General features: G+C 33.7%; 1 protein-coding gene across 1 annotated transcript in view; it reads right to left on the bottom strand.

The window, feature by feature from the left end:
* Positions 1 to 1568: 1568 nt before the first annotated feature.
* Positions 1569 to 15015, bottom strand: part of LOC133335420 (uncharacterized) — a 38567-nt gene continuing 25120 nt past the window's right edge. Inside the window, exon 2 of the mRNA XM_061543691.1 lies at positions 1569 to 2093. Coding sequence (XP_061399675.1) covers positions 1569 to 2093 — 525 coding nt within the window. The remainder of the gene's footprint in view (positions 2094 to 15015) is intronic.

Genomic DNA, 15015 nt, shown 5'->3' with positions numbered 1-15015 from the left:
GGTATTGGGCTCACCATCCCAACTGCAAGTTTTCCCAGGATACCGGGAGAAGTCTGTATAAACTTGATGATAAAAAATATTTATTTCTCATTACGATTTCGGAAAAAATACGGAGAAATAAAAAGCAATGGTCCAAAACTTAAATACTTCTGAAATTCGTACCGTTTTTAAGGAAAAAATAAAAACACAATTTATTTATTTTTAATATATATTTTTATTGATTGTTTATTATTATTTTTCGCCAGAGTATAAAAGATATTCAGATGCATTTTTAAGCTTTATTTCTTTGTTATTATTATTGTAATGATTAATATTATTTTTATTATAGAGATATATTTACAAAATATGAGAGTTCAATTCTTGGGCCAATCAGTTAGTCGATTGAAAGCATTGAAAGGATTTAATCCAATCGTCGTCGTCATCTTCGAAGCCATCATCGTCATTATGATTATTAATTGTTAATTGTTAAATTATCTTAAATCTCTGCCTGCCTCTGTTTTTTTTTCTTCGCTTATCCACTCAATGTAGAAGATATCTTAACGAAAAAGAAATAGCAAAACAAATAATAATAAGAAAAAAAAGAATAATAGTAATAAAAAATAAACAAATAACGAAACGAAAATCTAATTTAGGTTTATATAAAGAAATGCATTTTTAGCATCTTATTTTTTATCAAAAACAAAATTAGTTTAGGGAGTTTAAAAAAATACATAAAAAACAAAATATTGAATCATATTAAATAGAATTATATAAATAGACACCCGGTGGACCTGGACCCATAATTCACAAAAAATATTAAAAAAAAACAGATAAAATAGAAAAAAGTTAATACAAAACAGATAATAAGATTATGCACAGAAAAAAAAAAATAATAATAAAAAAATAAAATACATAAACTTAACAATAAATCGATAATTATAGTTATAGGTTTTAATAATTAATTAACATAAGATAATAATCACACACATTCACATAGATGATCCATTTATCAGATCGATCGATTGCTTGATTCATTGTCACATACACAGAAAATAATAAAAATTAAAAAAATAATAATAAAATAAATCATAGAATACTCAATACGCACTCTAAACTCTAAAGCCATTCAATATAATATGTAGTTGTTTCTTTTTGTTGCTGTTATTGTTGTTACATATCGGGCGACTCCACTTGACACTTGTCACACACGTTGTAGGATACATTCCGGATCTTCATAGCGATACTTTTGCCAACATCATCTGACTGTCTGCATTCTCAATACGACTTGGATTGTGGTTACATTTTGGAATTTCGGGATTCTGGTCCTCATCATAATTATAAATATAAAATATCGTTTGTTGTTGTTGCTGGTGTAGTAGTAGATGTCGCCTGTATTAGGGATGGTCATTGGACATGGAGGAATTCTTGAAGGCCAGTTGATGAACGACGGCCTCATTGTTGCTAACATAAAATGCCGAATTCCTCTTGACCTCGATTTTGCTGTTGTTGGTGTTCGTGTTGGCCGAATCGCCCACAATCACTTTACACATGACCATCTTGACTTCGGCTAAGAAGTCGGACAGGTAGCATCATGTGGGTCGGGGCGGTGCATTTTGGCTCTTACGATGCGTGGGTGGTGGTGGTGGCGCACTACGCATACGTGGAACAGGCTTGACATCCAGCGGTTTTGGCAACGGTGGCTTCATCAAATGGGACCTCTGATCGGAGAATGTTGCCATATCGCTGCCAACACCACCACCAACACTACTACCGATGCTTGACGTTGTTGATTGTCGATTGTTGGCGAGTTGTTTAGTGGTCGTTTCGTTTTCTGAGCCATAGGATTTAGGCGTTAATTTCGGTTGGGTTGTAATAACACTGGCATTGTTATTGGCATTTTGCATATCCAAGAGTTTTTTACCCTTCAACGCTGATATCTCATCATCGCCGTCGGATGATACGGAATCATAGGGTGAGGGTGAACGTGAATGGGTCGAGTATGTCTCATCGTCTTCTTGCTCATTCTCCTGTATCATGGTGCGAAATTCTTGTATAGAATCATTGAGGGCCCACAGTTGTGAGAGTAGGGTGAGATCCAATTGGCGAAGTCCAAACTGGAAGAGAGAAAGAGAGCGAGAAAATATAAATTAGAAATCATAGTTACATGTGTAAAAGATATAAATAACATATTTTGAATTTGGATAATTGAAAATGAATACATAAGTAAAAACGTCGTTAAGTTCGGTCGATCCGAACATTTTATACATTGTTTAGGACATTCATAAATGCCGGCTATGCTATGGTAAATGTTTGGTAGGTAAGATAACCAATTTATAGCCAATTTGGTTGTAAATCGTGCCCAAACCCCGCAAAAGAGCGAATAATATGCGGTACCGTTATTTGAGGGCTATCCTAAAATTATAGCGTTATTGATAATATTTGGAACAAGCCCCATATTACCATTACTTTCTGTACAAGTGAGATTGTTGTAATTTGACATTTCAGGTTCTCAGATTATAGATTGACTCCGCGCGAAAAATGTCGATATAGTTCAAAATGTCGAGGGAATTAGCGTTGTCTCATTTGCTCAGGAGATATTTCGCTATATTTCACATCTTCTCCATAGACGTTTAACTGCTGTAAACCAGTAAGGGAAGTTCAAATGTCGGGCGGGCCGATTTTGGGGACATACAAGAGATGCTCATATGTACAATATCCTGTATATAGAAAAGATATAGCATATTTGTAAGACCATTGAAATGGAATCTGACGAAATTGACTTTGTGAAGTACATAGATATTTGAACTAAATTAAAACAACCCGTACACCTACCACTCTGAAATTTATGAAAAATTGAATGTCAATCATTAGCATGAAATCGAGCAAAAATACCGTGACATCCACCATTTGATATGCCGAGCACAGTGGGCTATCCAAAATTTATCTCGACACAAAATCCGATACACGTTATTCTAGGTTTCATTTGGTACGTTGTGCACTAATTCGTCCTAATCGAAACAGACTTTAGCTATTTGGTACACCATTTAGATGAAGTCGGATGAAAATATATATCGAGTGGTGCACCACTTACATAAAATGGGACTAATGTATATATGTGAGCTATATTTAAATTTCAAACTTAACAAAAAACATTCTAGACCGCTGCTCCACGGTGCACCATTTACATAAAATCGGACGAAAACATATATGGGAGCTATATATAAATCTGAAGTTATTTCAACAACCTGTAGGAACTTCAATACGTTGTGCAAAATTTTGTTTGAATCGGACAAATATTGGCCGAGTGGTGCTCGATGGGGGCTATATCTAAATCTGAATCTGAATCCGACTCCAACAAAACTTTGCATACATCATTTTGGCAGTATGGTGCTCCATTTACCTAAAATCGGACGAAACTATATATGGGAGCTATATCTAAATCTAACCCGATTGTCTCCAATTGCAATAGGGTTCGTCCTTGTGCTAAATAAGTGACCTGTGCAAAATTGCATCCAAATCGAATCATAAATCCGACCTGTACTTTGTTCACAAAATATATATGGAAGGACAGACATGGATAAACCGACTCAGAGAGTGATTTTATGCATATTCTTAAAATGAACTATGGGTCTATCTCGATTATTTCTGCCTGTTACAAACACATGCGGTGAAGGATATAAAAAGCTCATGCTTCCCAATAGAAATTGATAGATAAACGCGCGCCAAGTTCGGTATATTGATAACTCTGCTAATATATTACTCTGACCGCATAACATTGGTATAAAAAAACATCCGTCCAAAGTCCGTTATATAGTGGATATAATAAAAAAAATTAACCTACACCGAAACATTTTCTAACGACTTGCTCCGACAATTTTTCCCAAAATATTTTGTCCGAAAATCTTCAAAATAATAAGCTTATGGAGCTATAACTACAACCGATATGAACATTCCTTATTCACTGAGAACTGCTGATAAAACATTCACATATCGAAATGGAGAGTATTTAATTCAATTGTCAATTTATAAAATTTATAAGTCATAAATACAGAAAATTTCTCTTCGACCATTGATAGACAGCTATGACCTAACAGCAATTTGTATATTTTTTCCACCCAGCCTCACATCACATCTTTTATCTACATACCCTCCTTTGACGTTTGCCGTTAGAATGCTGCGCATGCGGCATTCTGGTCCTTTGTTATTATACGATTTTTCAGGTCTACTCCCATGTTTCTCTTTAGAATCGACAATTCGCGCCTCTTTTGCGGCATATTCGAATGATTCGTTCGCATAATGTTTGATTTAATTAAATTACAATGACTTCGATGTTGTTGTTGCTGTTTCTGCGGCATGAGCTGCTGTTTGATTGTAAAATTAAACATTACAATATTTCTTCCGCATTGGCGGTTGTGACAAGGCATTGCCTGCCTCCATGGAAATATGCTTCTTTTTTTGTTTAGCTTTCTTTACATGTCTCCAGAATTGTTGAACAAGCCAAGCACTCGGATTTTAAACGCTTTGATGTAAAGAACGCAAGAAAATTTCAATCTGCGGTCTCAACATGAATGGGGAGATGAAATTAAGACCCGTAAACATTTTTAACCGTTGTCACCGCAGCGGCAACCAGCAGAAGCACAAAACAATTCTAATGGAGATGCATCATAAGATACCGATTGATTTCCATTTGCTGAGGATGTTTTTGCATTTAAATATAGCTAATACCATTTTAATTTAGAGTGGAACTGTTAACGACCCTTGTCAAATCTAAATCTAAGAGGTTTACGTTAAAACCATGCGAATAGGAGGAACTTAAGACACGAGGATACTAATTACCTCCTGGTTTATGCTATACCATTTAGAGAAATAATCCTTCAAAAATAATTAAAATTTGTTAACCTTTAAAGGTCTCGAAATAGTAACAAAATAACCAACCCATTGACATTGAATGTCATCACAAAATGTGTTGTCAATGAAAAAGTGCTTTTTGTTCACTAGTCACATGACATTCTGACCTCACACAACAATTTTGCAACATAATGTATTAATTGACCAATAACAATTACATAATAATATTAGATATTGGTTATTTCCATTGGCTAGAACAAATAGCCATGGCTACAAATAAATCAAAAGACGCAGACACACACACACACCTAGAAATGTGCCTGCCTTGAATGGATAATAAATCTAGCCAAAGGCAAAAAGCAAAACACAATTGAAACGAAAACTCAAACACGACAGACACAATGACAAATCAACAAGAACGACAATGAAATCCAAAATCAATAGAATTTAATCGGATTGAAATTCTAAAACATAAAAAAACTGGTCACCATTGTCGCCCTTCCTACTAATTGAATGAAAACGAAAAGTAAAGGCCTGAAAAACGGTAACATTCAAAATTACAGATTGAGATTGAAATAAATAGAAAAAACGTGTATTAGAATTGAAAAAAAACAAATCGCTTAAAAATTGTTACAACAGTAAAAATAAGTAGTTGGAAGTAATTTATGAATGTTGAGAATTGTTTATAATAAGTAATAACATTAGGATGTAATGACAGAAAAAAATTTAAAAAAAATCAATGCAAAACAATTTAATTGTTGCTTTTTTATAATTGGGCTATGATTGTTTTTTATTTTAAATTTTCTTATTTTTTTAATACATGCCACTTTATGAGACGTTGTAATTCTTCTTCTCACAGATTTTCTAGTCACTGAAAGATTTAAAAATTATACTCAAAAAAAAAAAAAAAATAAATAAAATAATAATAATAAATAAATAAAATCAAGTTCCGAACATTTCACACTACCACCTATTAAAAATATCTAACATCGGTTGAGAATCTTATGTGCGCCTAGATCATTTTTAATAATCTATCAGAAGGTTTTTAATTCCCGGAGAAAACGAAATACAAAAAACAAGTAAAACTAGTAAGGAAAGTAGCAAAGTCGGACTGGGCCGTCTATATGATACTTTTTACCATTTTGGGTATTTTCTACATAGTCTACTAACAGACGTCGCCTTTTCGTAAGAACACTGACATGAAATTGAACGAAAGATATAAAATAACTTTAGTGCACCATTAAATCGGACGAAAATATATATGAGTATAGCTCTCTAAATCTGAACCGATTTTCACGAAAAATATCCCACATCATTATAGAATCAATTCAGTACGCTATGTCAAATTTCGTGCATATCGAAAGATATTTAGGGACTTTGGTTCGCCATTTACATTAAATCTGAATTAAATTTTCCCAATTTTAATAGGTTTCGTCTTGGCCCAAATAAATAAGCTGTGCCAAATTTCATCCAAATCGGATGATAAATGCGACCTGTACCTTGTTTACAATTTAACAACAACAAACGGACGGACATGCATAAATCGACTCAGAATGTGATTCTATGCATATTCTCAAGAGGAACCATGTGCCCATCTCGTTTCCTTTTGCCTGTTACAAACATGTGCACAAAGACATAATACCCTCTACCACAGTATGGTGAAGGGTGTAAAAAGCGACAGTCTGTGTTGCCGACTGAAATATACCCAGGTTTTTTATCGTTTTATAAATGTTTTTTTTTATCAAAGATGTTTCGGATTTAATGTTCATCATTCAATTATTCACATTCACAAATTTATAAAAAATTGGGTGAGGTAACAGAAGTTGTGGACCAATGGGTCCCATCTTCGAACTTGATAAGATAATAGGTTGGTCAAAGTTTGCTTCAAATCGGACATTCCATTCTCCATATAATGGATTTATAAATATTGAAAATGTTGACCATTTGTGGGGGATGCACCAGAAGGAGCTTGAAAATTATGCTTTAATGATGTCCTCTCTATATGGAGGCTATGCCGAAACATATCGCTCATATGCTGCAAGACGGGTATAACTCAAAAAACACCATTTTGCAGAAAATGCATTTTAATTTTCCAATTTACTCACACTTTATATGGGACAGAGGGTTTTCTACAGCTTCTCAATTAGAGTGTGTAAGAGATATCCATATGATTTTTTTTACACCACATAAGGTCTATTATAGCGAATAATCGTGCATCATTAACTCGAAATTCACATTTTTTGAGTTATGCTTCTCTTGCGACAATTGAGCGATATGTACATATAAATTGTTTAGGGATACATGCAAATTTGTCACATGTTTACAATAGGAAAATTTGCAACTGACTACTTCCATTCGACCCTAGAGTTAAAAAAAAAAACAAAATCTCAACATAACCTAGCTATGTCTACATTTAGAACAACAAGTATTAAAGGCCAGAATTACAGTAATTTACTTCACCGACGACGACGATGGAGACCAATGCCTTCGTAGAAAAACATTTCGTAATCAAAGCCCCTAAGGTTAATTGTTGAGGTCATGCAATACCAAGACATTCAGGGAAGAAAAAGAAACTGAAACAGAAAAGATTGAAGTAAAACTCTCTGGAAACATGAAACATTTGCAATGTAATAACAAGAATAACAGCAAACTGGGAGACTGGCTGGCTGGCTGGTTGGTTGGGTGGTGGTTTGTGGACTTGACTGATGGATAGATGAATGTATGGACAGACAGACCGAATCTTAGTATTTGTTCTTGATTATTTTCCATGCAACTCGACGAAGCATAACACCGCGTGCCTGCGGCTAAGTACCTCTCGTCTGAATGTGGTTTATGCTGTTGTATTGTGCACTTTTTTTGCATTTCCTTGGCATGCGAATGATACAAAAAAAACCAAACCCAAACATAAATGCAAACATGCAGCAGGAACGACAGCAGAAGCAGCAGCCGCCGCAGTATTTTGTCGCACGCAACAATCAAAGACTTCTGTTTTCTTTTTATTGAGAGGCCATTAAAAACTCATTTCAGATGCTTGTCATTTAACGCATATTAGCTGAAGCTGACTTTTTTGCTGTTGTTGTTAACATATCATCTTTTTTGTTATTGCTGGTTCATGTAAAAGATTATATTATATTGTCAGCGTTTGTATGTAATTTGCTATTAAATGTTTACAAATCTAGAAAAGGTGGATATCATAGACATTAAATGTTTTCTAAGAAATTTTGAATGAAGTATTGGGAGGGTTGTAAAAAATGAAAGACAAGTTAGAACTCCTTGCAGAAAAATGTATAAAATACATACAGAAGTGGATTTAGAGTCAAGGGCAATTGTATATAAAACATGCTAGCATTATTTCATTATATCCTAATGAAACAGAGTAATCATGGATACCTACCTAATTTTTTCATTTAAAATTCTGAAAAGGCAATAAGTCCCCTTTGAAAAGAAAAAAAGTCCCCTATATTTCATGAAAATCGATACGAACAAAAATGTTATTCATGTTGTATCGGTGAAAAAAGGCAAAAATATAATCGCGGTGCTTCAAAGTCTTCTGTGCAATTCGCTACAAGAAAAAAAAAACGTCGATAACTTCGGCCTTCAAAAGTCTGGAAAACCTGAAAAATCAAATTGTAACCAATTCGGTTGACAAGGTGTTATACCCAAGGTGCAGCCCCAAGAGTTTGTAACGCCGGGAAATATTGGTCCTACACCCACGTTTAAGTATACCGATTATATCTCGACTAGCTGAGTCAATCTAGACATGTGTGTCCGTCTGTCTGTCCATTGTAATTTGTAAACCCGATACAGGCCACAGTCATGGACCAATCGTTACGATATTTAGCATATAGGATGGGTTCTGGCCAAAGCAGAACCCTTATTTTTTGATAATGATCGGTTAATATTTGAGGGATGAAATGGACCGAAAACTTTATTTTTTTCAGTTCTTCTGGTCACGTTATAGGCCACAATTATAATCAGAACACCATAGTCTGACCATAGAATAATCATGACTATTTTGATGAACATCGGTTAATATTTATCGGGTTAAAAAGACCCAGACTTCAGTGTGAAAAATAACAAAATGTCTATTCTATGGCGTATATATTTACTCCTGAAGACGTAGACCTGTAGGACAAAAAATAGACCCGAAAAATTGATAGTATATCCAAGAAGAGTATTTGGTCATTAAATTAATACCAATTGCATGTACTCGTATGTGGGAGTAATAAGCAAATCTTTAATAGGGTGTACGTATTCTGATATAGTTTAGTCCTACTATTACCACACTAGAGAGCGGAAATGTTCCGCTGATGGTAGGGATTTTTGCTTGAGGTTCCGATTATGGTTAAGGACGACGACTATATTTTCGATGATGATCAGATGATATTTCGGGTATGAAATGGACCGAAAACGTTATTTTTGTCTGGTTTTATAGTCGCTCTAACGCCAATATTTTAAGCCGAACATCATATATTCTCCATGGTGAAGGCGATTTTACCAACTAATTTGAATGACTGGTCTGAACAAGACTTTTGTAGGTAAAATAACAAATTTTTTATTTATTTTATTTCCCGTGCTCGGAATATAGATCCGCAGTAACATCGAGCTCAGTGTAGTTGTGTAAGGTATCATATGGTCGGCCACGTCCGACTATACCGCTTGCTCACTAGTTTTTTTGCTAGGGAGGTTTTATACTTAGTAAGAATCCAAAATATACACTTACAATCAATTTAATAGAAACCCGTGCTCAAACACCCCAATATACCGCAATTTGGGATGTAGCGTCATACCCTAAAAAATGGACCAATATGAATCTTTTTAGTAAGAATTTTTTTTTACTCTGTGAGAACCTGAAATACAAGATAACTCCTGATTACGTTGAAAAACGTATCTAAAACCTTTGAAACACCGAATATTGGGGTGTGCCGTTATATGGAGGCTACTCAAAAAGTGGTCCGACATAGCAATGTATATGCAAAATTTCATAGCTCTATCTTAAATATTCATAGCTCTATCTAAATTGATAGTTGAATCAAGAATATATAATTTTTATGGGGTCTTCGGGAATGTTTCGAATGTTTCATCGGCTATGTAGCGATTGTTACGCTTAAGTAACGTTCGAGGGTCTATTTTTAGTAGCAAAAAACTTGTTTTAGTAGAAAATTGAGTAAAAACTCTAATGGTTTTGGAAAATTTATTTCAATAATTCCACCATATACAATTATTTTTAAAAATAAATATTCCGAATGTTTTTGACTTAAAAAAAAAAATAAAACTTGTTTTTGAAAATGATAAATATTTGCCATTTCATAATTATGGCCATATTATTACACAAATTATTATTTTTTCATAATGCATTTTCCGGTCTTTACGTTTTTAGGCCTTTGTTTTTATGTATGTATACCTAACACCAATCGAACATGCCCCAAAAAGACATATTTTAATAAAATGTTTGCCACAATTCTAACAATATTCCAATAACAAACATTCAAAATTGTTGCTAAAACAAAATTTGATTTTTTTCATTTAAACCACCTCTCCTCCATTAGAAGTGGAATTGGTATTTAAACTACTCGCAGTTGACATTAATACCATTAGGTTGTGTGTGTTTTTTCGTATTTGTTTTTTGTTTGTTTTGTTATTTATGTAGATCAAAAGTGTGTCGCCAATTTGGCCACTATTTAAAGCGGGCATTACAAGCAGCCGAACAACACCACATTAGGCACTTTTCTGTCATTCGGATGAACAGCAAACAAAAATTCATTGTTGTTGCTGTTGTTTTATTTACGCTTGATTGGACGAATGAGTGAATGGATAGATGGATGGATGGATGCATGGAATACTTTATGCAAATGTCATGTCATCTGTGACTGACACAAAATGCCAATTGTCTTAGTTGAGGTCATTTCAAAACATTGTTCTTGTTATTCCGATTGGATCGTTTAATGCAATTGTGTTGGTTGCTGGTTGGTAGGTTTATCATGAAATGAAATCAAACATTTTTTCTGCTACAGAAATTTGGCAAACAAAAATCGAAATCAAATCGAAAAGTAAAAGGTAGATAACGCTGTCACAAAACCAATTTATGGGTATTATTTTGAATTGGTTACAGATATCAGTTACGTCGTTTTGTAGTATTTCCTGCGATACAAATCGAAATATTTTTTTTAATAAAACAAAAGTTTTATAATTTTGAAACAATAAAAAATTGAAAAGCCAACAGGAAATCAAATTTAATGCTAACAAAAATGTGTCATTTGTTAGATGAAAGGTAAGCGGACCTTTGTATGGAATAATGTCAATTTCACTTTCGTTAAGTTGAAGGGTAACAAGAAAAGTGTCAAATGAGAAGAGAATGTGTATATTATATTATATAATGTTACGCAATAAATGGATATGTTGTTTCATTTTATGACTCGAATTTAAATACAAATAAAACTAATTCAATTTGTTTAGAAATACGCACATCTTAATAGCAAAAAATCTGTGGCAAGTTTGCCAAAATAGCAGATGTAAATAAAAACCATTAAGGAAAGTAGTAAAGTCGGACTGGGCCGACTATATGATACCCTTCACCACTTTGTGTATATTCTACATATGCATCCTAACAATTCCTTCGAGGGAACATTGACATGAAATTAAACGAATTTAAATATGTAATCTTTATCAATAAGTGAACCGACTAACATCAATCCATACACATGCCTACCTATGCTAAATTTCATTTCATTCTGGCAGATTTAGATTCGTTTGCGTACAATGGGACAAATGTGTGTAAATCGATTTAAACTAGTAAGGCTTAATTTAATACTCCAATTTTCGATCGATATATATAGGGACGCTATGCACTAAATTTCATTAAATGATTACGCTGTACCAAATTTCGTGCAAATCGATTCATTCGCATCATCAATGCGACCTGTTCACAATCTCATGGACAAATGTGTGTAAATATATATATAGGTAATAACGATATTCGCTATTCGCACTTGATACGTTCAATGCAAAATTTTTCAGACAATGGGACAAATGTGTGTAAATCGATTTATAGTAAACTCGATATACGCTATTCGCACTGTTGAGAATTCAATCTCAATCAGACACCCGTTCGAAATATATATTGATGGTAATAACGTTATTCTAGTTTCAATTTGATACGTTGTGCAAAATTTCGTGTCAATCGGACAAACATTAATATATCTGGGAGCTACATCAAAATCTTAACCGATTTCAACGAAACTTTCCAGAGATTAATTATATTAATTTTTCCCAATTTCAATAGGGTTTGTCCTTGGGCCAAATAAATGAGCCTTGCCAAGTTTCATTACATTCGGATCATAAATGCGACCTGTACTTTGTTTACAATTTATCATGGATAGACAGACAGACAGGCAGACGGACGGACATGCATAGGGGTCTTCATTGGGGAAAAGCCATCCTACATATGGACAGATGAACACACATGTGTAGATCGATTCAGCTAGTCGAGATATGACGATCGGTATACTTATAGGTGGATCTAGGACCAATATTTCGCGGCGTTACAAACTCTTGGGGCTGCACAAAGCTATAATACTCTGACATTATAGTCGGGTAGTAATTAAACAACAGGGTGTAAGTAAAAATAAAAAACCGCATCATAGTCCAATTTTTAAATGAATTGCAGCGCTATATTTGCATGAGTACAACTGTACCACGGTTATTGATATTCGTATATTTGTTGGTTATTGACCGTAGGAATAATGAAGCGCATTCAAGTTTTGTTGGAGGGTGTAAAAATATTAATGAAAGGCTTCCAATTTTTAGTAAAACGATGAAAAATCCTAAGGAAAGTTTAATAATAATTAACTTTCAGCAAGCGTGTGAACATATCTTTTCAAGATCCCCGATCCGGATGGTGTTTCACTTAAATGTCGCCCGTTACTTTATAGCCTATTCGTTTCAAGTGAGATAATTCTGGTAGATATAAAGGTTACTTATAATGCGAAAATATTTTTCAGTTCCGGTAAATATTAATTTTGTTCGTTCGTACATTATTGCAGTTATGCTGATATATGGGGAGGAACTTAGTATCCACAAAACACACTAAAATATAATTTTTAGTTTTTTAACAATTGTGAATAAAACAACAAATTGTCGATATATTTGTGTAATTTGTGGCGAGTTTTAAAGTGAACACATAAATTAGGAATTTTTGTTTAATTTACTCTCTGGTTTAAAGTAACCATATTTTGTAAAAATATAATTTGAAATATGTGCATTTTCCACATTGATTTTGTTTTAGTTGTTGTTCATATTTGCTATTCATAATAATGACATTCATGTTCATAAATGCGATGAAAACAGGTAACATAAATTCACTTCTTACACATACACCCACATACACATTTTCATTATTTGAATGTTTGCTAAAATTGGGGCCAAAGGTTATGCTATGTGTGTGTGTGAGCAATGGATTATTTCAACAGCAAAAACAACAACGCACACTTACGTCAACCATCAGCAGCATACCGCTGTCGTCCGTAGGCATGAAACTAAAGCATGTCACTAAACTCAAGTGCTATGCCACATTAAAGCCACAATGGGAGAGCAGTAACTAAATTAGTTGCAATGTGCAACAGAAAAACAAAACTAAGCAGGCAAACTGGCAACAGCAGCCAACAGCCTGGAAGTTATTGCAGGGTATAAAGAGATAGCAAATTAATGAAAAAATAGATAAAACTGCTATGGTATGAGGTTGTAGTCTGTAACAAAGTATGTTGCTCAAGTTTGTGTATACGGACTTATGTTTCGGTTAACATAATTCGCAGAAAATGTACAAATTTAATGAACGCTTTGATATTTTAATTTAGATTACATATATTTTATTTATTTTTGGTAATATTTGCCGTTTAATGCTTAGATTCAAGTATGGCACAATTATTGCAAGGTATGGTATAGCTAACGGCTAATTAAATTGGGTATATCCTCTATCATGGTCTGGAGGGTGTATTAACTTTATACATTCATAATCAGGTATGTTCGCCTTTTTTTATAATAACGATAACATCCTAATGATTTGAAATACAACACAGGCGTGTATTTTGTTCTAATTGAGCTATATTAGCCCACGTTTGGTCATAGCACAATGTTTAATTTTTCTAATGTTTACGCCACATTTTTTAACCGAGTTGGATGTAGTTTGATGTTTTGAGTTCTGATTACGTAGCAAATATTAACATTATAGAGAACACATTTTTTGTAGAGAATCTGCTTTGTATGAAAACTGCCACATGTATTTTATAAAAATCGTAATACAAAATTATTTTTTTTGTGTATGAACTACTTGTTTTAATTCGATTTCATTTTAATTTAAATGAATGACTAGGTAACAAGCAATTTGTTTACTTCACAACACAATATACACATACAAAATTAAGACAATAGAAGTCTGTGGCGGTACCCACCCGTCGTCAGATATTTCTCTGCAACAATAGGCCAGCTTATGGGGGCAATGTATGTATGTCTGTCTGTCGCTGTATGTTGCATATGTGAATAAAGTCACTGGAATAATACTCGTCAGACAGTCAGTCAGTTTCAGCATAGTGACAGATCGGCCCATTAAACAAGTTGGAGTTGGAGTCACATACATAAATGCTTGCCACTCAGTCACCCGTTACAAACGCTTTGTTGTGAATTTTAAGTGGAGGAAAATAAAAACAATAACAAAGTTGTTCGTGTACAAAAATTTTGAAAACAAAAAGAGCAAACATATGTTTTTGTTGTTGACGTGTCGTTGTTGTTGGCTCTTGTATATTTGCATTTTTTTCACACTGAAATTTTGTTGTTATTTTTTAGATAGCAAACCTAGTGGCAGGTATCTACTTATGAATTAAATTCATTAAAGAGTTCAGAGTCGATTACAGTATGTAACAAAATGAAGCTCATGGTCTGGGGGTGTGAAAAATATTTTGTATTTTAAGGACCCAGAAGGACAAATTCAAATTTTTGAGTAATGTTGTAATGATTTTTTGGTAGTAACCTTGAAATTCAAAAATAGAACATTTTATATATTTGTTTGCGGCTATTGTAGGTTATACCTAAATTTCACCAAACATTTTAATGAAATGTTATTGTGTTTTTTTTTTATTCCAAACCCAACAACACCTCGAAATATTCACCAGAGACCCTATAAAGTAAATATATTCT

This window comes from Musca vetustissima, unplaced genomic scaffold, assembly GCF_032173495.1.
Source record: "Musca vetustissima isolate MV318-11 ecotype Yass unplaced genomic scaffold, APGP_CSIRO_Mvet_v1 utg7762, whole genome shotgun sequence".
Classification (NCBI taxonomy): Eukaryota; Metazoa; Arthropoda; class Insecta; order Diptera; family Muscidae; genus Musca; species Musca vetustissima.
The sequence above is the reverse complement of the archived record's forward strand: the minus strand, read 5'-3'. Positions and strand labels throughout refer to the sequence as shown.